This window comes from Penicillium brevicompactum (assembly GCF_028827555.1).
Source record: "Penicillium brevicompactum strain IBT 35665 chromosome Unknown utg000003l_segment0_segment0, whole genome shotgun sequence".
Taxonomy (NCBI): domain Eukaryota; kingdom Fungi; phylum Ascomycota; class Eurotiomycetes; order Eurotiales; family Aspergillaceae; genus Penicillium; species Penicillium brevicompactum.
In genome coordinates, this window is record NW_026623206.1 from 1,927,414 (window position 1) to 1,950,231 (window position 22,818).

The window sequence follows — 22,818 nt, forward strand, 5'->3', positions numbered from 1 at the left end:
AAAGCTGAACTAGCGCTCGGGGATGACAGGTCCAAGACCTTCAAGCCAAGTTAATATAGAATCTCAAACACCAGACAATTATTTGATAGAAGTTGAAACCGGGACAAAAGTAAACTTAGAACACTTTAATCCACTGCATTAGCCAAAAGCATAATAGGTCAGCATCTCACGACAGCTCACATTGAGCCCGTGTCGTTGGAGTGACTTCCCCGGTCCAAACACTGCAAACATTGCAAACACCTTATCAAGATTAAGAAAAAAAAAGCTTGGAATGTCCCTCGACCACCACACGCTATACTTCGATAGCCTCATTCCTCATGCTTTCCGAATCATTTGTGGCGTCGACGCTGTCATCTAACAAATCTCCGACAGCCTCGCTCAGAGATGTAGGGATCTGCATTCACGAATTGCAGCCTTCGTCAATCCTGCGATCGACTTTCAAGAAGAGCTCTACCACAACCAATTGTCTGGCCATCACCCCCTCGCATATTTTTACGGCCCAAGCAGATAAGGCCGTCTTGCATGTGTATAGCAGAGAGAAGGGAAATCAGGAAGGAATTGTCCCATTCCCGGAACGGATCCGCAGCATCGCCGTTGCGGGCGGGAAGTATGGTGATATTCTAGTTTTGGGTACCGAGGGTGGACGTTTGATCCTCTGGGAGGTATGTTGATACAATTTTATTTTCTGGGTGCCCATCTGACAGCTTTCAAGACATGCACAGGACGTCAGGTAGCCACCACAGCCTCCCACTTGCAACCAGTGACCTCGCTCGTCATTGATCCCACCTCCAACTTCATCCTGTCCGGTTCTGCTGATGCCAGTGTACACGTTTGGTCTTTGCCTGGTATTCTTTCCTTCTCGAAGCCCGCTCTGAGCGCGACTCGTCAGCCTACGAACTCACCTCTCCGAACCTTCTCCAACCACCGAGCAGCAATCACTTCTCTGGCTGTCGGACACAGCAATGGCCGCAACAACATTGTCGTGTCAACGGCGAAGGACAACACTGCGATCGCTTGGGACTACCACACTGGTCGCGCATTGAGAACCTTCCTCCTCCCATTCTCCGCGACATCTGTGACTCTGGATCCAGTGGACCGCGCTTTCTACGTTGGATATGAAGATGGCAGTGTGCAATCGGTAGACTTCTACCGAGGCCACTCCGTCCAGCACCCCCTCCACGACCCCTCAGTGCAATCGACCCCAGTACAGGTCTCCACCGAGGATCGTTGGCTCCCTCCGTCCGCCGAATCAGGATCGGCGAACACCCTCTCCCTTACATACGACGGTACCACGTTACTCTCAGGCCATGCGAATGGCAAGGTCCTATCATGGAACGTTGCGCGACGGAAATACATCGCCGCTGTGGCCGACTACACGCACCCAATCACGAACCTAGTGATGCTCCCTCCAGCTGGCATCCCCCACCCATCTTCCGACCTCCAGAGAAAGGCCCACGCCGTAGTCAAGCCGCGCCTTGATAATGGCCTATCTTCTCAACTCCCCGGCGCCGTGCCTGCAGAGTACATGTTCCACACCCAGATCATCGCACCCAACTCCACCCGCACCCCCACCCAATTCTCCCAAGCTCTCACCCACGCCTCTTTCCCCGACTCCATGATCGACGAGGGTCTCGCAGAGCTAGCTTCATTCGGGCAGCCTGGCACTGAAGTGCGCGCCGGTGCAGCCAAGCCCCAAGCCGCTCCCGCTCAGGACTCGCGCCAGTCGCAAGCACAAGTTACCGAGTTAGAGAATGAGGTGTCTGTGCTCAAGAAGAAGGTCGCGGTCAATGAGACCGCCCGTCACAATGCAGACGATGAGGTCGTACAGCTGCGCTCAGACCTTGCTAATCTGCAGGATTACATCAATGAGCTCCATGAAAAGCAGGAGGCCGCTCGCAAGGCGAAGGTCCTTAGGCGAGCAAGGAAGCAGGAGCACGAGACCAAGAAAAGGGAAGTTTGGCTTGCGGCCGAGAAAAAGGGTCAGAGTGGAGATGCGGCTGTTCAAAAGATGGACGTTGACGCTGAGGCCAGTGACTCGGATCAGAGTGATTAAAAAAGTTTGCATGGGATTGGCGCAGGTTTGGATTAGTACCACGTATATATCCTTTGGGCTTTGGGCAAATAATAAGATTTTCCTTCCACGTTCACTGTGGAACTTGGTTTTTTTATACACCACACTACTGCAGATTACGGAGTAATTGGTGCTTATTTCAAGAAACGCAGACAATCACTCTTTCTAGAGATCATATAGGTTTTCCCATCAGATTAGTTCTTTCATCCTTTCCTGGGCAACAAGGGCACACGGGGTAAAACGATCATTGAGGGTTGATTATCCGCAGGGCCAGTGTGTTCGCGAGGCAACCCCAAAGGGGCAACGCAGGGCCTCCGAAGCGCAAGGATCAATATAATTGTTTCAACATAACCTTTTTCCTTGTCCAAGGCACAGAACTACCCTAATCCCGAGGTCAACACCTGGACAGTCCTTGCAAATCTACTTTCACCGGCACACAATTAAACCTTGAAAGGTGACCTTCTTCATTAAACCCCCATGCTCCCGAGGTCATGTTCCAGGCCATCCCCGGAATCGTCCAACTCGCAGACACAAACCCTAGATAATCTCATGCAATCGCAAGGACAGACAGTGCGCTAGGAAACAGCATGACTAGCACCCTGCTCCAAAATCTCCCCCTCATCAATCTCATTCATGATCTTCACCCCATTACTAGTGCCGATCCGATGCGCACCCGCTTTAAGCATTTTCACCACATCCTCCGCAGTCCGCAGACCTCCACTCGCCTTGATCTTCGTATTTCTTGAGCACAAGTCTGCCGCGATTCTCATCTGAAGAACATGCTGCGTGGACGCACCGCCTTCCCACCCAGTACTGGTCTTGACGTAATCCGCACCCGCGATGCATGATACAATCGTAGCATCCACAAGCTCATCTTCATCCAGCACAGACGCCTCAATGATAGTCTTAAGCACGATGGGTGGTCCCGCCGCTTTGCGCACAGCAACAATATCCTACTCGTATTAGCCAAGTACAATCCAGTCCAATTGACCAACGCCAGAACCGTACCTGATAGACCTCGGTATATCGACCCTCCTTCAAGAGACGATAATGAATAACCATATCCAGCTCCGTAGCACCCTTCGAAACAGCCTCTTTCGCCTCGCGGACTTTCTCGGCGGTCTCGTGTGTGCCTTCGGGAAACGCAACTACACACGCAACACCCGTGGTACTTCCCTTGAGGTTCGCAACTGCACGCTCAACATTTTCGAGACGGACGCAGACGGTGGCGAAGTCGAAATCACGGCCTTCCTGGCAGAGCTTGTCGATTTGGGCCTCGGTGACTGGTGTCGTCAGAAGTGTGTGGTCGATTGTCCTGTACACGGCGAGTGGGATGGGAGGTTGAGAGAGCATTCGTTTAGGAAGATGCTCTTTCATCTGAGCAATCTTCTCCGCCCATTCGGCGTCTGTGGCTGGACCTTCACTCATGGTGTACATGGACCCGGGTTGCTTGTCCCCTGAGAAGTCAGAAGTCACCGAAATTGGGGTTGTGTTATTGTTGCACTTTTTCCCCTCTTGCCAAGTAGAGGGGGATGTGACGTGGCGCAGATGTCATGTTGACACGGTGTGGCGCGCGGCTAGTGGACTCTGTCTGCTGGTACTCTGTGCGGAGAATATTGGAATTGTGTCTGCGGAGTATGTAGGCTACTTATAAGCATTTAGGTCTGAGGATGCGTGCATTGCATATGACGAGTAACAGGAAGTCAACGGTTCCATATAACCTAAATGATATCCCTGCTGTGCAATTTGTTTCAACGTACACAGCATGCGAGCAAAGCACTTCCTTCCACTATGTTAACCGCAACCGCCGCCGCACCGAGGCTCGCTGGAGCTTGTAGCCCCGCGGATATCGTCGATGCGACCCACGCGTCGCGGACCAGATCCCGGACCGTCACCACCACCGCCGCCTCCTCCGTAAGATGATGAACCTCCCCAGCGGGAGCGAGTGTTATACTGGTTTCCGCTTTTCTTGACGTTGAAGGAGGAGTTCTGGGCGGCCGCGTAGGAGTCGAGCTGGAAGCTGTCAGATTCATTCGGTAGAAAGTGTCGTGCGACCCGTATTAAGGACTCGGTTGCTGGATCGGAGGAATTACTTACTGCGAACAGGCTGGTGAAGTACAGGCCGAAGAAGAAGTAGATGCTTTCGATGAAGCGGCTGAGCCGCACGGTCACCGGGGGGCTGTTGACGATTAGCGGTCGTGTACTTGAGGTTGAGGTCGGCCTGGAGATATTCACGTCTCAAGGAGCTCCCCATTTGAGAAGTAGGTTGTCTTCTTTGGTGCAGACGACATGGTTGATGGGTGTCTGAATGTCAAGAGTTGAAGATGGAGTGATCAGCCCGGGTCCACAAAAATATATCACAGCCGCACCGGTGCCTGTCCACTTTGGAAACAATAGGAAATCCCCCACCAATCCGAGTACAAAGTAAAGTCAACCCACTCTCTAACATCATTAAAATTTTACAAACACTCTCGGAAAAATCTCAATGATCATGCATATCTCGTTTCTAGGGGTATTGTAATGCTTTATATACACTTCCATGCAAATCCGATCGCTTAAAATCCAAAAAAATGTGATAAATCACGCCTTCTCTTCCGCCAAGTCGGCAACCACCTCCAATTCACCATGCAATCCATCCAAGGCATGGAATCCTTCCTCAATCGCCCACTTCTGGCCCTGGGGATTATGCAAAACATGACAGCTAGCTCCAACAACGAGTAAACCAGGTGGTCGGGATCCCGCCTCTTCAAAGGCAAGACAGACATGTTCCAAAGTCGAACGGATAACTCGCTGGTCAGGACACGAAGCGCGCTCAACGATCGCGCAGGGTGTTTCCTTGGGCCACAGAGCACGGGATTGCTCACCACCTTCAGGGAAAGAGGTGAGGGAATCGATCAGGGCGGAGAGTCTGTGCAGGGCCATGAGGAAGACGACCGTTTGGGTGGGGACGTAGGTAGGGGGTTCGGGGCAGCGCCCTTTCTGCCGGTACCGGTGCAGATGAGGACTTGGTCGGAGACACCACGGTGGGTCGCGGGGATGTCGGCGAAAAGGGACGCGCTCATCGCGCTGGTGATGCCCGGTAGCACCACTGGGGAGTAGCCCTCATTGCGGAAGAACTCGAACTCTTCGGCGCCGCGTCCGTAGAGGTATGGATCGCCTTGTTTGAGTCGCAAGACTTGGCGGCCTTGTTTGAGGGCCGCAAGACCCATTTGGAGGAATTCCTCCTGTGCCTGATCTGCGTTTCCGGGGAATTTGCGGGCGATGTGGACTTCTGTGCGGCGGGGAATGAGATCAAGAACCGGGGCGGGGACAAGTTTGTCTGCGAGGATGAGGTCGGCGTTGTGAATTGCGTGGTAAGTGGCGCGAGTGAGGAGATCTGGGTGACCGGGGCCAGAACCTGCGAGCACAATCTTGCCCTTCTTGGAGACTGTTTCGATGCCGTTTGTGTTGGCCACAGGGGTATTGCTTGCGGTGTAGGCATTGAGAATTGTTTCGATGTCCGCATCGGTGATAGACACAAGTTTTCGAAGAGGCCAGTATTCACAGATCTGGGATAACCAGCGCACTCTCCTTGTCTTCGCGGCGGCGGCATCGCCTTCTGTGACGAGGTTGTTGAAGGTGTGCTTCTGGCCCGTTGTGTCGTCGTCCTCTGCGTCGAATGCGACCTCGCCTGAACCAGCCGCTTCATCTTCTTCCCATAACCGCCTCCGTACAGAACCAAGTCTGTCAATGGCACTTCCGAGGTTTTGCGGTAAGAATGCGCCAATCTCTCGGCGCAAACGGGAAGCAAGCTTGCATCCTCGGCCGGACGTTGTGATACCTATGTGTAGAGGGCCATCCGAGTAGGTGGAGAGGAGAGTGAAGGAGCAGAGCTCGGGGGCATCCGACACATTGACCGGGATTCTGAGTCGCTTGCAGAGCTTCGAGATATGCGCGCCTATATGGTTTTGTTAGTGACAGTGTTATCGAAACCACTTGAACTGCACGTACTCAGTGGGTTGCTGGCACCCAATGTGACAAACACCAAGTCCACCACATGGTCCACTTCCTCTCTACCCAGCGTGGTCAAGTCCGCATCTTGAAATTCATGGCTGACCCACTGGGCAGAGCCGCGCGCAATGTGCTCAGAAAGGGTAAAATGCATGTCCGCGGTTTCCGGCGCAAGGATAATGGGCTTTGCGCCGACCTCGATACTTTTCGCACATCGCGCGCCGGCAAGAGAATTGGAGCCGACAATTAGGTGAACTTGAGAATCTGTGTTCCACGCTGCCATCAAAGGCGCGGGGAAGGTGGGATTGCTGGCGTCCTTCATTGTAATCGAGCCCCGCCACTGTTCGGAGAGAGACGTTTTCGGAAAATTGGAAATCAGGACCAGGCCTGGAGAGGGGAACTCCCGCCTTGTATAATCCAAATGGCTGTATGCGCAGAACTAATTGTCCAATTGGTATCACCAAGTTCCGCGGAGAAAGTAAGTCTGAGTAAAAGGGCTGTCACGATTGGTGTTGGAGATAAGGATAAGAACCCTGGGGGATATACTCCACCAAGCCTTGGAGAGTGTGTAGTTCGTGGATTAGTGACAAGGTAGAATCCGAATATCCTCCTAGTATTTTCAGCAGAGAAAGAATTGGATGTCAATCTTATAAATCGAAGGGTTCGACTTGACTCACGATATTTTTTTTCCTATACTCCAAAGCACGCCATCGGGGTCCACTTAGAGTGGCATCGACAGCCTTACATAATACTCTTCTCGCGGGCAACCTTCTATAGATCTATACGGAATACTTTGTAGTGTATGAATTGTCTAGTTTTGTATCTCAGATATGCTTGAGATATGTGCTTCATATATTACAGAGTTGATATACATATATTATACATGAGATGAACAACCCGGAGATTTCCCCGCTTGAGGTTGCTCACAAAGACCCTTCTCCATATCGTGGGTTTAATTTTTCTTTCTGAACGCGACTTCCGACACAAGCTGCGAGGCTGTGAGTGTCCCACCGATGAGTCGACAGAACGCCGGAATAGTAAGCTTGTCCGGGACGCTCTCGTATAAAAGGGCAAGGTCCATGAAGGTCTCCGCAGAAATGATGTGCATTCGAACCGCACTCAGATCATAGTCCAGATTTTCCTGATAGCTGCTCACTGGATCAGCAGCTGGATCGTCCAGGGGTAGAGGCCCGTGGTCAGGCTTCAGTCGCTTGTTGGAGAAGGTGGCGAGGGATGGAATGGCCTTGACCAGCTCATTTGTCGACCAGTGTGGAATCATCAAGTTTTTGAGCTCCTCGACTGACATGGCTCCTTGTGTGAGAGATGAGATCAGAGTGTCAAAGCGAGCAATTACCTGTCTTTGCTTTTCAGCCGGTAGGTGACAGATCTTTTGTAGGATGGGAGGGGTTTCATTGGGCTCGTAGTACAGAACTGAAGTCGGATCTCCACGAGGCCAGATCTCATCCTCGTGAAGGTGAAGTGGTTCGAACGGTCGCCGTTCCCAGCAGAGTTGCGAATGGCCCATCTCGCGGGACGCGCGTAACACACGGTCGTCGTCAATAATATGAGTGTGAAGCTTGGATTTCATGTAATGGATTTCAGACAGTGAAGTCTTGTATGACAATTGGAGAGACTCGATTTCTTTATCAAGCGCCTTGAGAGATTCGATTGACTCTTTGGGATTCGCAGCCGCACGCGAAAGCTGGTGGAGCTTTCCCTCAATGTTAAGCAGGATCTCAGCCAAGCTGTGGCGGGTATAAACGCGAATTTTCTCCTGAACTATTTTGTGCTTGAGGGTTGCTCTTTCTTTGGTCGCTTTCTTCAACTCAGGGCCTTTAGCTCCTGAAGCGATCGTGAGATCTGCGGCCGCGAGCTCCTTGGTCCATTCCGCAAGAGTAGGTGAAGCCACCCGGGCCACGTATGGGATATCCCGGTCATCGAAGTCAGGGCTTTTTTCCAAAGGCGGAGGTACCCTGCGAGGTCGAGTGACAATGTTCTGTGCCGCGGCTCTTTCGGCCACTTGCATGTTGTGAGCCTGCGTAGTGTCCCACCCGCGCCAAGTGTGATGAGCATCAGACACGTCCGAGCGGGCGACCTCGAAGCAATGCAAATTCAAAGCCTCCATCAACGTACCACCTCGCCTGCGCTCCATAGCAGCCCGAGGCAGCATCGCTGGAACCTCGCTCGATGGCATTGTGGCAAGAACTCGAACAGTACCATATGCGTTGAGCCCTGCTTGCCGCATGGAGTCTTCCAGAAAATGGATCCACCAACGGCCTGGGGTGAAATGATTCTTCTTTGAATTATTGGAAGGCAAATTGGCCAGGACGAGTAACGAATTATTTTTCGCTATTCGACCCGACTTCGGCTGGATAGTAGTGTCTTGTTCAGGGAAATGGGTCTTCAAAAATTCCGGCCAGTCTTTCTTTCCATAGATGTCCTCCTTCATGAGTTTAAAAGAAGGCTTGCTCTTGACAAGTGGCTTGAGAACTATGTCGAGCTTCGTGTCCGAACGAACGAGGACATGGCGACGCGGATTGAGAAGTTCGTTGGCCTTGGAAGACCTGACACCGGAGCCAGGCCAAAGGTCGAGTATGTCCAAGGGGCCAGATTGGCGCAAGTAGGGCTTGAGTCGTTGGAACACATCGTCTATGAGCCTAGCGCATTAACACATTGTTGACACTCCAGCGGAAGTAGAAACAGATTGGCTTACCCCATAATTCCTCGTCCATTATCTCCCTGACCCCTCTCAGGTATTTCCCTGCAAAGTGCTTGTTGAGCACCTTCGCTGCCGGGAAGCGGTCCATTGACTGTCGCAGCGTCATGGCAGGCATTTTCACAATCCGACCCAGGGTCCAGAGATCAATTGTTCAAGTCGCGCAGAGCTTAAAATATTGAATGAAGCATGTTGACTCGTTGGTCATTCAGGATTAACAGTGAGTCTGTGTTTCTTTTTTTTTTTTTTGGGCCAATGCGGCCTAAGAGCGGAGAGAGGCAGAGCTTCCGCGTCCCATGCCACTTTCCCCCCTCATCAGCTTCACCAACGCCTAAATGCAACCACTCTTGCAGCTGGTCTTGGTGCCGGGTTTTATGGACTTCTGTCCATTATGCTTCTTGGTGTTTGATCTGCCCTAAACTGCCTTGACACATTATGGCTTCCAACAAAATCCCTACCGGGGGTACTGCCCCACAGAGCGTCGAAAGCATCACACGAATTGCACAGGTCTATGAGTACAATTCTTCAGTCGCATTGCGGTATTGGCTGAGAACTGCCGCAACCCTTCTACGAGAGGTAAGTTTCATACTCCTCAAATGGAGACGTCGGACTAATCTGAATCGAATTGCTAGGCCCACATCTACGAACGGGAAGGTCACGACGAACAAGCTTACTTCATCCTCTTTCGACATGCCCAATTAGTCCTTGTTAATCTCTCCCAGCATCCCGATGCCAAGAAGAACGACGAAGATCGCAAGGCCTTGATAGCTGCCGAGAAGGAGGTCAAGAAAAACCTCGGCAAACTCGAGGTCCTAAAGCCTCGAATAAACAAGCGATATGAGCGTTACGTCCAGTTGATGCGCGAGCGCGATTCTCGGAAACTACCTCTCCAGGCATTTCCTGTTCAGGAGTCGCGTGAGGTCATCCCCGACCCTGCCCTTGCGGGCGTGGCGGAGCCTTTGGAAGCCGGAGAGAATCGAGACCTCGCGGTGCGGTTAGCCCAGTCGGAACTCAATCGCAGAGCCACTGCGCGGATCTCGAAGGGTTCTCTGGGACCTTCGGCAGAAGATTTGGAAAGTCGCCGAGCAGCTGGTGTATGGGGCGATTGGGACTCTCAGTTGAAACCGGATACTCGAACAAATGACCTGGATCTGAGCCAACGCATTCAAAACATCAGATCAAACATCGATAATCCCAACGGGCAGCGCGCCAAGGCTTCCGATGCTCTATCCTCAACTAGTGCATACAAGTATCCAAGTGTGCCCCGTCAAAAGCCCTTGGAACCCACGGTGTCTGCTGCTCAAATCGCCATCCTCGACAAAAACGTGGAACGTCACGCACCGCCGATTCTACCTCCAAAGGAACGCATGGAGCCCAGGAAGGCAATCATTGATGCTGTCGCACCATCATTGCCGGCCAAGGTTTCGCCTGCTCCAGTACTTCCAGGCAAAGTACTGCCGTCAGAAGGAACGGTCACCGCAGAATCAAATCTCAACCCCTCAAGTTACACCTTTAAGCCTTCTGCATACCTCGAAAATGGCACCCCACTACGCTCGGTGTTTTTGCCGGGAAACCTCCGATCGCGCTTCTTGTCTTTAGCCTCTGCCAACACCCGCGCCAATCTCGAGACATGTGGTATCCTCTGCGGTACCCTCGTCTCCAACGCCCTTTTTATCTCCAAGCTAGTCATACCTGAGCAGACTGCCACCTCTGACACTTGCGAAACAGTAAACGAGTCTGCTCTATTTGATTACTGCGACTCTGAAGATCTGATGACCCTTGGCTGGATTCATACCCACCCAACGCAAACTTGTTTCATGAGCTCACGGGACCTTCACACGCACTGTGGATACCAGGTCATGCTCCCCGAAAGTATCGCCATTGTATGTGCGCCGAGCAAAACCCCTGACTGGGGGGTGTTCCGATTAACGGATCCCCCGGGGCTCAAGTCAGTGCTCAACTGCACTCAAACCGGCTTGTTCCATCCACACGCGGAAGAAAATATCTACACCGGAGCTTTGCGACCGCCGGGGCATGTTTACGAACACACCGATCTAGAGTTTGAAACGGTAGATTTACGCCCATGATGTGTTGAGGAATTGAGTCTTATCTGGTTGGACAGCACCTCATTATGATACCATGTCTGCATTGTTTGGATCTAGTTAATGAAATAGAAATGTCATCTGGCTTAGTTCAGAAGTAACTTGAGAGCGGTGCGGTGGCCATCCTATATGCCTGCAGAAGCGTAAACAACGGGTCCGACTTGGCGGATTATGCTTAAATTTGGTTCAGATGTCAGCCCTATGAGATTTGAAGATTCTCCATATAGACCATTGAGCAAGGTCGCAAGTTAAGATATCAATTCTGTTAAACATGTAATCTTCAGCAAATCAAGAGAAGATCCCGGTAATTCATGTGGAAGCATTGCAGGCTGCTTTGGATTGGCGCCCGATAAGCGAGCGATAGCGGGTTTCAACCTCACCTCCGCATTCTGCTCTTTACCTCTCTATTCTGTACACGGGCGCTGGCCAAACTCCCTTTGCTAGTGTCTGCTTTCAATCAACCGCATGTCGTCCGCGTCAGAAAAAGAAACCCCTCCCCCCTCATCTCCTACGCCCACCCGACCCTCCTATCAATCCGCTGCCTCCTACTTCTCCTACCCGGTCAGCCACGTCGTATCAGGCCTCTACAGACGCATTACAGACCCAGACATATCGAACGAGATGCCATCCGTCATGCCATGGTCCCGGTCCACCTCATCAGAAGTCTTCACGCCCAAACGAACAGCATCACCCTTCCAACCACCCCCACTCACCCCCTCACCCTCGAAATCCCAACTGGCGCAGACCTCCTCCAGCAACAACTCCTGACCCGCGCCCTGGCAGAGGAAATTCGCCTTCTCGTCCCGCCCCGCCTTCAACTAGCCGAGACCTGGCGTCTAGCATATAGTCTCGACCGCGACGGCGCCTCCTTATCAACCCTTTACGAGAACTGCGCCGAGTTCTCCCATCGCAGCCCGCGGGCGGGCTACGTCCTCGTCATACACGACTCCTCCCCCTCAAGCTCCGTCTTCGGCGCCTACATGACAGACGCGCCCCGTCCAGCCAAACAATTCTTCGGCACCGGCGAATGCTTCCTCTGGCGCTCCAGCGTGCTCCCACCCCCAGCAAGCTTCCCTCTCCCCTTGCCAGGCGACGGCCCCCAATCTGAAGAAGCGCTCGAGCGAGCTGGTCTCCCGCCTCCACCTTCTGCTGACACCACCACTGCGGCTCGGTGGAGCACGCTGCGTAATGACCCGAAGTCGAAACCGAGTGCCGAGTCGCCCTCTCATAATCTCAATATGAATATAAAAACTAACCTCGCGGCTGCGAGTGGGGGTGTTTTGTCGCCGCCTTCGCCCTCGTCTATTCACACTCCTTCGCGAAGTGGGGCCAGCACGCCTGAGCGTATTCGCTTCAAGGCTTTCCCGTACAGCGGTGTTAATGATTATATGATGTTCTGTGAAACTGGTTTTCTCAGTCTAGGAGGCGGGTAAGTAGAATTCCACATTGAGAAATGGTCTTTAACTAATCATTTTGACAGTGATGGTCATTATGGGCTGTGGATTGATGATAGCCTCGAAAAGGGCGTCAGCGCATCCTGCCAAACATTCGGCAATGAGCCGCTCTCGGATGAAGGCATCAAATTCGATATCCTTGGGGTCGAGGTGTGGTATGTAGGTTCGTGAAACGACCGCATGTATTTAGCCTGGCCATTTGCACTGGATGCAAAACAGGCCTGTTTCATGGTTGGCATGCGAATTGGAAGGGACAAATGCTACTTTCACATAATTGAACAATCGTTTACTTCCCACTGCCCGCCTGGGCAGGCAGTCCTTCATCTGAGCTGGACCCGGTTAATAATGCAAAGCTTTGCATTTCGAGTTTGAATAGACATACTTAGTAGGATACCACGAATTGACTCAAATTGGCACATATTAAAGATTTAAGGCAAATATCAATAAACTCCATAGGCATTCTTCCCCAGTATCTGAAACCCTTGTTGCCTAACCCAGCTTTCGCTTTGTAAGGGACCTTCGAAACACGATCTTCACCCCAGAATGTGATTAGATATCCTTTTCCAAGGTATCATTTCCAACCACCGACCCTTCTGTGTACTCTCAGTTGCTGGTTTTGGCACTTGACCCAGCACGTCGTTGCGGCTTGCTGCCCTTTATTGCCAGAATGGCCTCGTAGTCGGCAAGTCGAAGCTCCTTCATCGTGGTTAGTGCTGATTACTTGCGGTTGATGAAATTGAAATACCTCGTGCGAGAATCTTTCAAACCTTTCCGTACAGGTGATGCTTTGGTAGCAGTGGGTCGTCTGGGAGGAGGCGTCTTTTTCGATGTAAGTCACTTCACTAACAAGCCATCATATATATATTAGCCTGCCGTTTCTCTTTTATTGCAAAAGAGAGAGAGAGAGAGAGAGAGAACACTGATTTTCTGATTTTCATACGTACCGTGGGTAGACATTCGTGATTGGCGCTTTAGGGAGACACCAGTAACAAGGACAGCGAACATTGGAGGACTGCGAGCTGGGTTGCGCGAGAATGGGTTTGGCTAAAGTCCGAGATGTTTTGGAATCCCGAAATGGGTCGTAGTTCACAAACGCGTTGGAACGTATTGGGCCTGCGAATGGATTGCGATGCACTGGGCACTCAGTTGATATGGCTTGGTTTGTGGCCGTAGATGGGTCTGAACTGGAAACCCTTTGGATCTGAGGTCCCAAAGCTCGAAATTCAGGTTTGAATCTGTCATCGCTGTACGAGTGCGTGTTGTAGCCTTTTTGCTGTGCCATCAAACCCGAATGGTCTGCCGAAGTGACCGCGAATGCCGCGCCCGATGCGGGCGTCTCTGTCCCTAGCTTTGGTGACATTGGTAGATCTGGCATATTGAACTCTTTCAGTGCTTGGGAGCTCAATTGAAGCTTTCTGAGCTCTTCATTCAGCCGTTGGCGATTGAGCTCAGCCGAACGTGGCTCCATGGCAAGTTCTTGGATCTGAGTGCCATTCAAATTGCTGATGGATTGAGCTGTCAGTACACACGAGAGAGGGACAAGAAGACAATTCTCGACTGCGAGAAAAGCCACATTGTCGATAAATGTCCAAAGGGCATTCTAAAAGACGTCAGTATTCTCTAGAGCAAATAGACATAGACATCTGTCGATTCATGAGGCGAACTGTCCGTATAACTCACGTTATAATGAGCTTGCATTTGATCAACAATTTCAGCAGCCGCAAATTCCCTACTCGATGTCCTCAAGCCTTGCGTTATCATCCTCAATTGGTCTTTGGAAATTGCCTGATCTGACCCCGCTGGAAACGTTTCTTGGATACGAGCCAGCAATCGGTCGTTTCGGCATTGTTCAATCCAGTGGAGAACGCACGAGCTTGACGAGAACATTTGACCTCGTTTGTTGTAAGCGGTCAATTCCTCCAGCTTCGCCAGTAGGTTCGCTTTGTACTTCTCAAACTCGGGGTCAATGAGGGTCTTCATTATCAGGTTTGACGTGCGCTTGTCCGTGAGATACTGAAGCACCGAGGTCGCACAGCTCTTGGCAGACTTCCATGATTTCAATAGATGTACCCGGGCTATCTCATCCCATGGCTGTGTTTGGTCTCGGAATAGAGCACCCACCAAGGACTGATTGGGACTTCCCAGAATGTGGAGTCCCCCATCAGGCTGTATCTGTTGAGCGATTTCATTTTCAAGCTTGGCTCGCTCCACACACTCTGGGCTTCTGATGTTGTCATAGTGGTTTGTTGAGGCAGTTTGAAACATGCTCCATTCACCGGTAGCATCAGGTATCTTACGGCGACAACCAATGACTTGAATGGCTTCCGAAAAGTGGGAATTGAGCTCATGAATGGTGTAACGCAAGCGACGGGAATCAACGAGAGTGGCCTGGTTGACATAGCCACGAGTATCGAAGAAGGCATCAGATACCAGACAAAGCTTGGTTCATGATGTGCTCAAAGCTATTGCTCAATCTGAACAAGAATCCCCTCTGCAGTTCAAGTGTGTTCCTTGGAAGAACAAGCTGAGGTATGTCTGATTTCTTGTTCCGTATCATATTCTCAATGTCCGAAATAAGACCCGGGACACAATTCTGGGCGTGCTCAGCAAAGATATCACCAAGCCAATTCTGCAGACTCTCCACGTTGTTTGCGGTCTTTCCAAGAGCTTCCCAGTCTTCTTTCTGTGTCGAGCCTTGACAATCTCTGCCAACCTTTTCGTATGGTGTTTTCTGAAGTTGGTGGAAATGGTCTGGCAACAGAAGCCACCCAAGGGACAACTTTCGCGTGACAATTTCCGAGCGAAGTGAGCCCAAGTCTGTCAGTTCTCCTAGCTTGTTAGAATGGGTGATGACGCCAAGTGTGCGCTGCTGCTTTGGATCAGACTCTGCTGCAATCTCCAGAATTCTTTGCGATTGAAGGTTGACGTCTGCGGACAGCACAGCGAAGATGATGCTACGAGAGTTCTTTATGTATCTCCTCAGCAGCGTGACCCGCTTATCAGCCTCTTCATGTGCTTTGTCGCCAATAGTTGTGGATTGGAGGCCCGGAAGATCAACAATGGTCAGGTTGGGTTGATCAGGACCGGCGATCTCGATATCCAGGACATCGTCACTAAATCCATGGCGACAAGTGGCAGCAATGAGCTGAAAGCCCCGTTCGATTAGTGATAGAGATTTGTCGGTGCTGGTGACATGGGTGAGTAGAAAAGGCTTAGGAGGGGTGTCTGTGTCATTGCTGGTAGGCGCCGGTGAGCGTATGGCCACTCGAAAAATAATATCTTGTTGACGGCGCAGCTTGATCTCTGTAACAAAATGAGCAGTAACTTTTTTGGCAGGGAACCGAGTACGAGTGATTGCCTCGATTACAGAGTGTTTGCTGCTGTCTTCGTTGCCGCAAGCAAGCAGCTGTGGAAGGTCAATCATTTCACCAACACCCATAGAGCGCAGTTGATTGATCCTTTCCACAAGGGAAGTTGCCTCATCTGGAAGATGAGGCTCGTCCCCATGCTTGGGCAATAGGGTTGATGCGGCCATGATGGAGCCTCGGACGAAATGTCATCGGCGAGGGTGATAGGTTGTGGATTCGTGGTAGAAGAGAGTTGCGTGACAAGTAATGTGACGAAGAGTGGGAAAGATGAAAAGGATGAGAGAGTCAAAGGCAGAAAGGAAAGATGGGAGAGTCCCGTGAGAAGAGGAAATGGAAATGGAGACGCGATACATTGAGGCGGCGAGCCTTCAAACTTCGACTTTGACAAGTTCTCTGATATTTTCTACCGCCAAAAAAAAAGGCTGCTGGGGAAATTGATATTGTCCCTCGCGATGTGGAAATGTTCCAAAAGAAAAGCTTTATATATCCCCTTATAGCATCTCTGAACTCACCATCTACAGCACTTCCTTTCTATACGCTCATTATAAAGACGCGGGCTGCGGAGAATACAAGAGGGTGGAGCAAAATAATCAGAGAGCCAGTGAGGCTCGATCATTTCCGTTGGTTGAGAAGCTTCCTGCTTGCAAAGGATTGGAGCGTCGGTGTAGTACTTATTTCGGTTCGAAATGATGCTACCATGTGCATTTTGATAGTGGTTTCAATTTAATCCAAATGATAACATCGGACTCGCATATTTCATGCATGCGTCATAAATATGTGACCTCACGGTTTCATTTGCAATTCAAAATAGTCCACGAACGCTTCGTATAAAGTCTTCAACATCTTCCAGAAATTGCTTTGGTCGCTCCAGGCTGGCAAAATGTCCACCCTGCAAGTCATTAGCAATGCGACTTCAGCTAATCCTCGAAGCGGGTATGTACTCACAGCCTGGTGGGCCTTGAAGAAAACGAGATTTGGATACAAGTCTTCAGCCCATGCTTTTGGTAATATTGCGAGATCTTGAGAAAATAGCGAATACCCAAGAGGCTTTTCCTTCGATATCGGATATGTGCCACCTTGAAGAAGATTTTTGACAATTTCCGCATGGTAAAGGCTGCGAGGAAATGTGCGCGTATACCAGTAAAAGGTGATCATGGCTAGGATGGTATCGAGGGGCAATGGCTCTTGCTGGTCAACCCACTCAAGGAGCTTCTCTCCAATCCTGATTGACTGTCAGCTACAGTGGGAGATGTATTTTGCCTCTTTGGAGTGTCTCACCAGGCCAATAATGCAAGTGGACTCGAAGATATGGCTAGTCCAACCGTAGATGGCCGTGTTCCATGTACAAATGCATAGCCCAAGCCAGTCTTTTGCCAAGCTTCGGACCTCTGCAAGATATTTGATTCTTCGGGACTCAACTGAGCTGAAGGAGGTGTCTCACCTGGATTTAGTACAAGAAGGTTGACTTCCAATCAGTTAGCGTCACATCATCTCTGCAAAAAGTATTTGTCGTACCGTGAAATGCTTTGCATTCCGCATGATTGACTGACATGATGCGAGCAATCATACTACCAAGATCACCTCCCTGTGCAATGTATCCTTTACCAAATCCAAGGTCCACCATCAGTTGGTTCATGATTCGTGCTGCTGCCACTACACTCATTTCGGTGTTTCGAGTGGACCCGCCGGATAGTCCGTAGTCAGGAAGACTGGGCACGATGATATGATATGGGAGGGTCTCAGGGCTATAGTTCTTCACAAGTAGTTGCATCATTGGTATGAATTCCATGAATGATGCTGGAAAGCCATGGAGAAAGACAACTGGGACGGCGTCTTCTTTGGCGGAAAACAAGGCAGCAAAGTGGATGCCGACTGATCCAGCTTCGGGGTCTTCGACAATAATCTTAAAGTTTGGGAATTCATTTAAGAGGCTTTCATGCTCTCGCCAGTCGAAATGGTGCAGCCAGGTTTCTTTCGCCTTAATCAACCATTCGCGTGACACTCCAAATTGAGGATCATTCTGAGTATTCCACCATGTTTCTGGTCCAATTTCGGAGAGTCTCAGAAGCTCTGTGAACCGGCGCAGCTCGTCCTCTGGCACACTTAGCCTGTAAGGCTCAAGCTTGGCTGAGATCTTGTTTGGAGGGTTGCCGAAGGGACTAGACATAGCTTTCGATCGAAGGTACTGTTGTACAGTAAGTGATTATGTGAATAGTAAAATATTTAAAGACAGAATGTTCTTATATGTAGTACCACAGACTCAGCTGAGATGTGAGTGATGGTCTTTCTTCGTCCGGGCCTGGTTGTTTGGTCCGGCCGGTTTATAGTCCCAGGTGTGATATGATTGGAAGGTGAACATCAGCTCGTCCGGGATCCACACTTCGGTGGACCGGTGGACCGGACCACCGGTCGAAAGCATATGGCTTACTCTCACGCATGTCCGCAACGGTTTCTCAAGTTTCTCACGCTCAGAAAATGGCTACTAGTGTTTATTTGTCCGAGACTCCCCCATCAAAGCGCCGAAAGGTCCGAAAAGGGACTCGAAGCTGCTGGGAATGCCGACGGCGAAAGGAAAAGTGCACCTTCGGCTCATCCACGGACATCTGCATCAAATGCCATCGCCGTGGTACAAAATGTGTCGGTCAAGAATTTCCAGAAGATACCTCAGAACCTTTGGATCACAGCTTTCAAGTGGGAGATCAAGTGACGAGAGAGGAAGCTTCAGTTGATCGGCTGTGCAGGGAGCGTGGCAATGATCCGGAGACTTCTGCACAACCTGGGAGAACGTTGACTCGCAATGTCCAAACACCCCGTCCAGCTCCACTCCTTACTTCTTATCTCTCCCCTGTATCCATAGCCCCAGTAGTGAGTACTCCGATATAGAGAATGGGCATCCGCGCAAATTGCTAACTCGCTTCCACTTCCAGGAGAAGGAAACAGCTGGATTTGAAATCCTCCAAGGCAACTCAAAACAAACCCGTTACTTACCAAAGCCGACATCGAGACTCACAGAGTTGTCTCACAATCTATATCAACTCCTACCTTCCAGCGAGGATGCTGCCCGGATCATTGAATCATGTGGCAGCATCTCCACTCTCTTCTATCAAATGAACGTCACTTCTTACGGTGAACTCGATCGCGATGGGTCTAAGTCCCCCCAAGTTCTTTTTGAACGACCTGAGTCAACCAAGCACCCTACCCTGATAGCGAGATATATGCTCTATATCGCAAATCTCCTGCAGCACCTGCACCCAGCCTCGCATCCGAGGTTATACGAACTCTCGGAGTTGCCCCACCAGATCACAGATCGACTAACAAAAAGTGCTTGCAGCCTTGTGATTACCAACGATGACCTAGTCACTTGTGTCGAAGGAGTTGAATGCATGATGATCCAGAGCTGGTTTCAGGTGAACGGCGGCAATCTGAGAAAAGCTTTGATCACAGTACGTCGAGCGATCACTATTGCGCAACTCATGAACTTCCATCGACCCGGCGATCACACCAAGTGCAAATTTGTCGATTCGAAAACTAAGGTTCACCCACAATTCTTATGGTTCCGATGCGTATCGCTCGAACGCCACATATGCATGATGCTGGGCCTTCCTCAGGCAACACTTGACCGCAGCATGGCCTCGAGAGAGCACTTCGAGAGTGACATACCGATGGGACGTCTTGAGCGAAGACATTGTGTTATCGCCTCGCGCATTCTCGAGCGCAACAGTTCCAATCAATCTTTCCACAACTACTCCTTGACTCGGGAGATAGATAGAGACCTGCAAAAAGCAGCGGCGGAGTTGCCATGCAGATGGTGGCTCGCCGCGGATTTGGCTATCGTTCGAGATCAACCAGATGCTCTTTTTTGGGAAATGAGACGACTCTTTCATCAACTGTATCATTACAACCTGCTGGTACAGCTGCATTTGCCTTACATGGTCAACTCGTCAACAGATCCGAACTTTTACTATTCACGCATTGCTTGTGTGAATGCAGCTCGTGAAGTGCTCGTTCGATTCCTCGCATTCCGCAACTTCAACCAATTTGCGTTCTCCTGCCGGACATACGATTTCTTCGGTTTGATGGCAGGTATGACTTTACTTATTGCTCATCTTGAGGAACATCGGCGCAGCGCAGTTACCCGTGACTTGTTGATAGGGCAGCCCACGATGACCCCAGACAATTTGCTGGCCCATCAACGACCGGGTGACCGTGCGCTGGTTGAGCAAATCCAAGAGAGCATGGAGCAAGCCAGTCGAATAGATGACGACATTTTGAGAACAGAATCCTCAGATTTGTTAAATCGCTTGATGAAGATCGAAGATATGGCAATGGATAAGAATAGCTCCTTCTCGAAAAACCCACCCGGCCACGCAGCATCAGAGCTCCAAAAGGTTGAAGCCGATCCCATCCATCTTCAAGTCCCACATTTGGGTGCCATTCAGGTCACAAGCAACGGCGTTATCTCCAAATTTTCCAACTCTCGGATCAGCTCCAAAGATCTTGATCAGGCCGGACCTAATTCCACTGTGGATGACGCGGGTGATCAGGCTCGCAGCTCCAATCACCTCGATGCAACTTCGCACCCTGCGGTCACCAACTCTGGTGGCTTGGATGATTTTTCACATTCAGAATCTTCCACTCAGCTCGCCAATGATCTTTATGGTCAAGTCGCAACGCCTTCTATATCTCAGTGTTCGAATTTCACGGATGGGTTCTCAATGATGGGAGGTGGTGATCATCTACCCACAGATGGCATTGACGATTGGATACTTCAGGGAGTCGATGTTGCCTTTTTCGATAATTTAATGAGGTGGAGTGGAGATGGTGGTAGCTGTGACGAGTAGTTTGAAGTATAAAATCTTCTATTTCGTGGAAGGTTGAAACAATCATATCCTACATCCAAGTTGCATTCATGGAGTTTAGAGTCAATAAAATCTAACTCATTATATAGGCTGTGGTATAATACTCAATATGACACCCTTCCAAAAGCCATCATAAATGAAGTTATCTCACGTGGAGTAGCTGTTTGATAGCACACCTGGGCAATCCTTTACCTCCTGTGTGTCCTTTCTTTGTCTACTCCTTGTTTTTTTTTTTTTTTTTTTTTTTTTTTTTGCTCCACGTATCAATGGCAACGAGCTTGGGCTTTGTCAACATGTTTTCTGGATTTCTAGGACGGTAACTTGCTCTCAAATTCCGAGGATGCAATTATATCACCAATCACTGAGCTCGAGGTAAACCATACCTCCATATCACAAGATTTGTCTTGGGGGCCGACTATATGTTCCAATTTGATCGGGGACATTGAATATTTTACACACATATCGTCTTCGTTGCCAAATATTTATTGGAATGTATTCATTGCAGCTGTAGCATACTAGATCGATCAATCATACATCTTTGCCACCAACCAATTGAAGAACTTGATTGGGGATGTTTGAGAGTCATATTGAATCATTACACATTCAGCAAAATTTGTGGCTTTAGGCTTGTTAAGAAAGAGTGATCGTATAATGTTACTGTCCGATCTGTGAGACATCCCAAGTCACACCCGTTCAAGGGCTGCCACCTAGGCTTTGAGGCTCATGATCAGCACACTCTGCAAAATAGCCTCCATTTTTTTGTGTTGGGAATTGAAAGCTGCCCTTGAATAACCACGGAGAGAGTCAAGTGAAATTAGGAACCCATACTGGCTGAAACCCCATACCCATATCACCGATTTCGCTCCACATCTCAGCTTCTTCTTCTTTCATGTCTCTCCCACTCATGTTTTCCTTCACCCCCCTCCTTTCTTCTACTTCCCTCTCGCTGTGACTCAGGACACATCAGCATTCACTCTCACACACAATGTCTTCATTGCACGCTATGCCCCTTTTTAATGGTCAAAATAAATCCGATCCAAAGCCGTTGTCGCAATTGTGTAGTTCGTCATAATGCAGTCATGTGCTATCACCTCCACCTGCATGAGGCTTCGGGACACTCGGCTTGTTCCTTTGTTGTTTATGCATCTACCTTACTTTTTCCCTTTCTCTTCCTTCTGCATATCTCCCTATGGTTAAGACAAAGATGGAAGATCTTTATGACAATGCCAACCAGCATGACCCACGGCGTATTGAAGAGCTGCCCCCTTCGGTTAAAGTTTATCAATATTGTGGTATGGAAGAACTTCACCGGGTCATTTTGCTTGAGCGTGATCGTCTTCATTGCTCTTTCCCTGATGCACAAAACACAAGACTATGGACCAATGGAGGTTACGAGGAGCGGAAAGATGATCTAGATATGGAAGGCACCCAAAGCGATCACATTATTTTCATCGTCGAGCCTTCGGATTTCACGCACGACTTTGACTTGGCAGCAGATCGTTCTGTTCACTACAGATTATCATACAGCCCCAGAACAAGAATTCTTGTCATCAAAATGCCTCACCACGTCCACAACCAAGCCGCAGAGGAATTCAACTACATGCTCAGGTTGGCCCTTCAACCAATGAACCTCGATAGGGCAATTTCCGCCTGGGGAAACACCACACTAACTGACGGAGATGGCACAACCAAAGAACCAGACGAGGGGTGGAGTCCCCGAAGACCACCCCGGGGAGCTCCTAAGAGACCCACGGTAATCTTAGAAGTCGCATCCTCAGAGATGTCCGCAAAGCTTCGCCGAGACTGCCATTATTGGGTAGATCCAGCCCGAGGGCAGGCTACAATGGCCATCGGAATCAAAGTTCATGCCAAAAAGCCACAGATTACAATTGAACAATGGGTGTGGAACTCCGAGCACGCCAGACCAATCCAAAAGCCAAGCCTAACCTTGACAAAATCCAAGGGCAAAGTTCGCTTTGATCCCGACCACCCTCCACCTCAACTCGTGATCCCCTTTTCCCATCTATTTCGACGACCCGCAGAGGGCAACATAGAGCACGACATAGTGTTTAAAACACAAGAACTCGTCGAGTTCGCTACTTTGGTGTGGGAAAAACAATTCGATGATGAGCAAGAGTGAATCTTCTGCTTACGGTTATCATCGAAACGGCGGACAAGAGACGCATCTGGGTTCCGCCGAGTGCCTGAAATGACGGCGACAGCGTGGCTGTTTAACAACGCCCCGATTTCCGCTCCAA

The 22,818-nt window shown here is 50.1% G+C and overlaps 10 protein-coding genes across 10 annotated transcripts; 5 read left to right on the forward strand and 5 right to left on the reverse strand.

The window, feature by feature from the left end:
• Window positions 1-317: 317 nt before the first annotated feature.
• Window positions 318-2,053, forward strand: N7506_004609 (putative ribosomal assembly complex component Ipi3; the record flags this gene model as incomplete). The annotated part of the gene is made up of 2 exons (XM_056953903.1): window positions 318-662; window positions 713-2,053. The coding sequence occupies 2 exons, from the start codon at window positions 318-320 to the stop codon at window positions 2,051-2,053; spliced, it is 1,686 nt and encodes a 561-aa protein (XP_056812792.1).
• A 593-nt stretch (window positions 2,054-2,646) lies between these two features.
• Window positions 2,647-4,362, reverse strand: N7506_004610 (uncharacterized protein; the record flags this gene model as incomplete). Its single annotated transcript, XM_056953904.1, has 5 exons — window positions 2,647-3,024; window positions 3,080-3,528; window positions 3,871-4,084; window positions 4,169-4,250; window positions 4,307-4,362. 5 exons carry the CDS (start codon window positions 4,360-4,362, stop codon window positions 2,647-2,649), a joined length of 1,179 nt encoding a protein of 392 aa, XP_056812793.1.
• A 289-nt stretch (window positions 4,363-4,651) lies between these two features.
• On the reverse strand, window positions 4,652-6,383 carry N7506_004611 (putative siroheme synthase; the record flags this gene model as incomplete). Its single annotated transcript, XM_056953905.1, has 3 exons — window positions 4,652-4,979; window positions 5,006-6,008; window positions 6,062-6,383. 3 exons carry the CDS (start codon window positions 6,381-6,383, stop codon window positions 4,652-4,654), a joined length of 1,653 nt encoding a protein of 550 aa, XP_056812794.1.
• A 630-nt stretch (window positions 6,384-7,013) lies between these two features.
• N7506_004612 (uncharacterized protein) lies at window positions 7,014-8,895 on the reverse strand (the record flags this gene model as incomplete). Its single annotated transcript, XM_056953906.1, has 2 exons — window positions 7,014-8,710; window positions 8,775-8,895. The coding sequence occupies 2 exons, from the start codon at window positions 8,893-8,895 to the stop codon at window positions 7,014-7,016; spliced, it is 1,818 nt and encodes a 605-aa protein (XP_056812795.1).
• A 317-nt stretch (window positions 8,896-9,212) lies between these two features.
• Window positions 9,213-10,864, forward strand: N7506_004613 (putative endosome-associated ubiquitin isopeptidase (AmsH); the record flags this gene model as incomplete). Its single annotated transcript, XM_056953907.1, has 2 exons — window positions 9,213-9,353; window positions 9,410-10,864. The coding sequence occupies 2 exons, from the start codon at window positions 9,213-9,215 to the stop codon at window positions 10,862-10,864; spliced, it is 1,596 nt and encodes a 531-aa protein (XP_056812796.1).
• A 653-nt stretch (window positions 10,865-11,517) lies between these two features.
• Window positions 11,518-12,504, forward strand: N7506_004614 (putative oxidative stress response protein Oxr1; the record flags this gene model as incomplete). The annotated part of the gene is made up of 2 exons (XM_056953908.1): window positions 11,518-12,308; window positions 12,360-12,504. The coding sequence occupies 2 exons, from the start codon at window positions 11,518-11,520 to the stop codon at window positions 12,502-12,504; spliced, it is 936 nt and encodes a 311-aa protein (XP_056812797.1).
• Window positions 12,505-13,267: 763 nt separating this feature from the next.
• Window positions 13,268-15,868, reverse strand: N7506_004615 (uncharacterized protein; the record flags this gene model as incomplete). Its single annotated transcript, XM_056953909.1, has 3 exons — window positions 13,268-13,933; window positions 14,014-14,772; window positions 14,855-15,868. The coding sequence occupies 3 exons, from the start codon at window positions 15,866-15,868 to the stop codon at window positions 13,268-13,270; spliced, it is 2,439 nt and encodes an 812-aa protein (XP_056812798.1).
• A 635-nt stretch (window positions 15,869-16,503) lies between these two features.
• Window positions 16,504-17,868, reverse strand: N7506_004616 (epoxide hydrolase family protein; the record flags this gene model as incomplete). The annotated part of the gene is made up of 4 exons (XM_056953910.1): window positions 16,504-16,590; window positions 16,647-16,923; window positions 16,980-17,166; window positions 17,217-17,868. The coding sequence occupies 4 exons, from the start codon at window positions 17,866-17,868 to the stop codon at window positions 16,504-16,506; spliced, it is 1,203 nt and encodes a 400-aa protein (XP_056812799.1).
• A 308-nt stretch (window positions 17,869-18,176) lies between these two features.
• On the forward strand, window positions 18,177-20,542 carry N7506_004617 (uncharacterized protein; the record flags this gene model as incomplete). Its single annotated transcript, XM_056953911.1, has 2 exons — window positions 18,177-18,566; window positions 18,629-20,542. The coding sequence occupies 2 exons, from the start codon at window positions 18,177-18,179 to the stop codon at window positions 20,540-20,542; spliced, it is 2,304 nt and encodes a 767-aa protein (XP_056812800.1).
• Window positions 20,543-21,764: 1,222 nt separating this feature from the next.
• N7506_004618 (uncharacterized protein) lies at window positions 21,765-22,700 on the forward strand (the record flags this gene model as incomplete). The annotated part of the gene is made up of 1 exon (XM_056953912.1): window positions 21,765-22,700. The coding sequence occupies one exon, from the start codon at window positions 21,765-21,767 to the stop codon at window positions 22,698-22,700; it is 936 nt and encodes a 311-aa protein (XP_056812801.1).
• Between the last annotated feature and the right edge of the window lie 118 nt (window positions 22,701-22,818).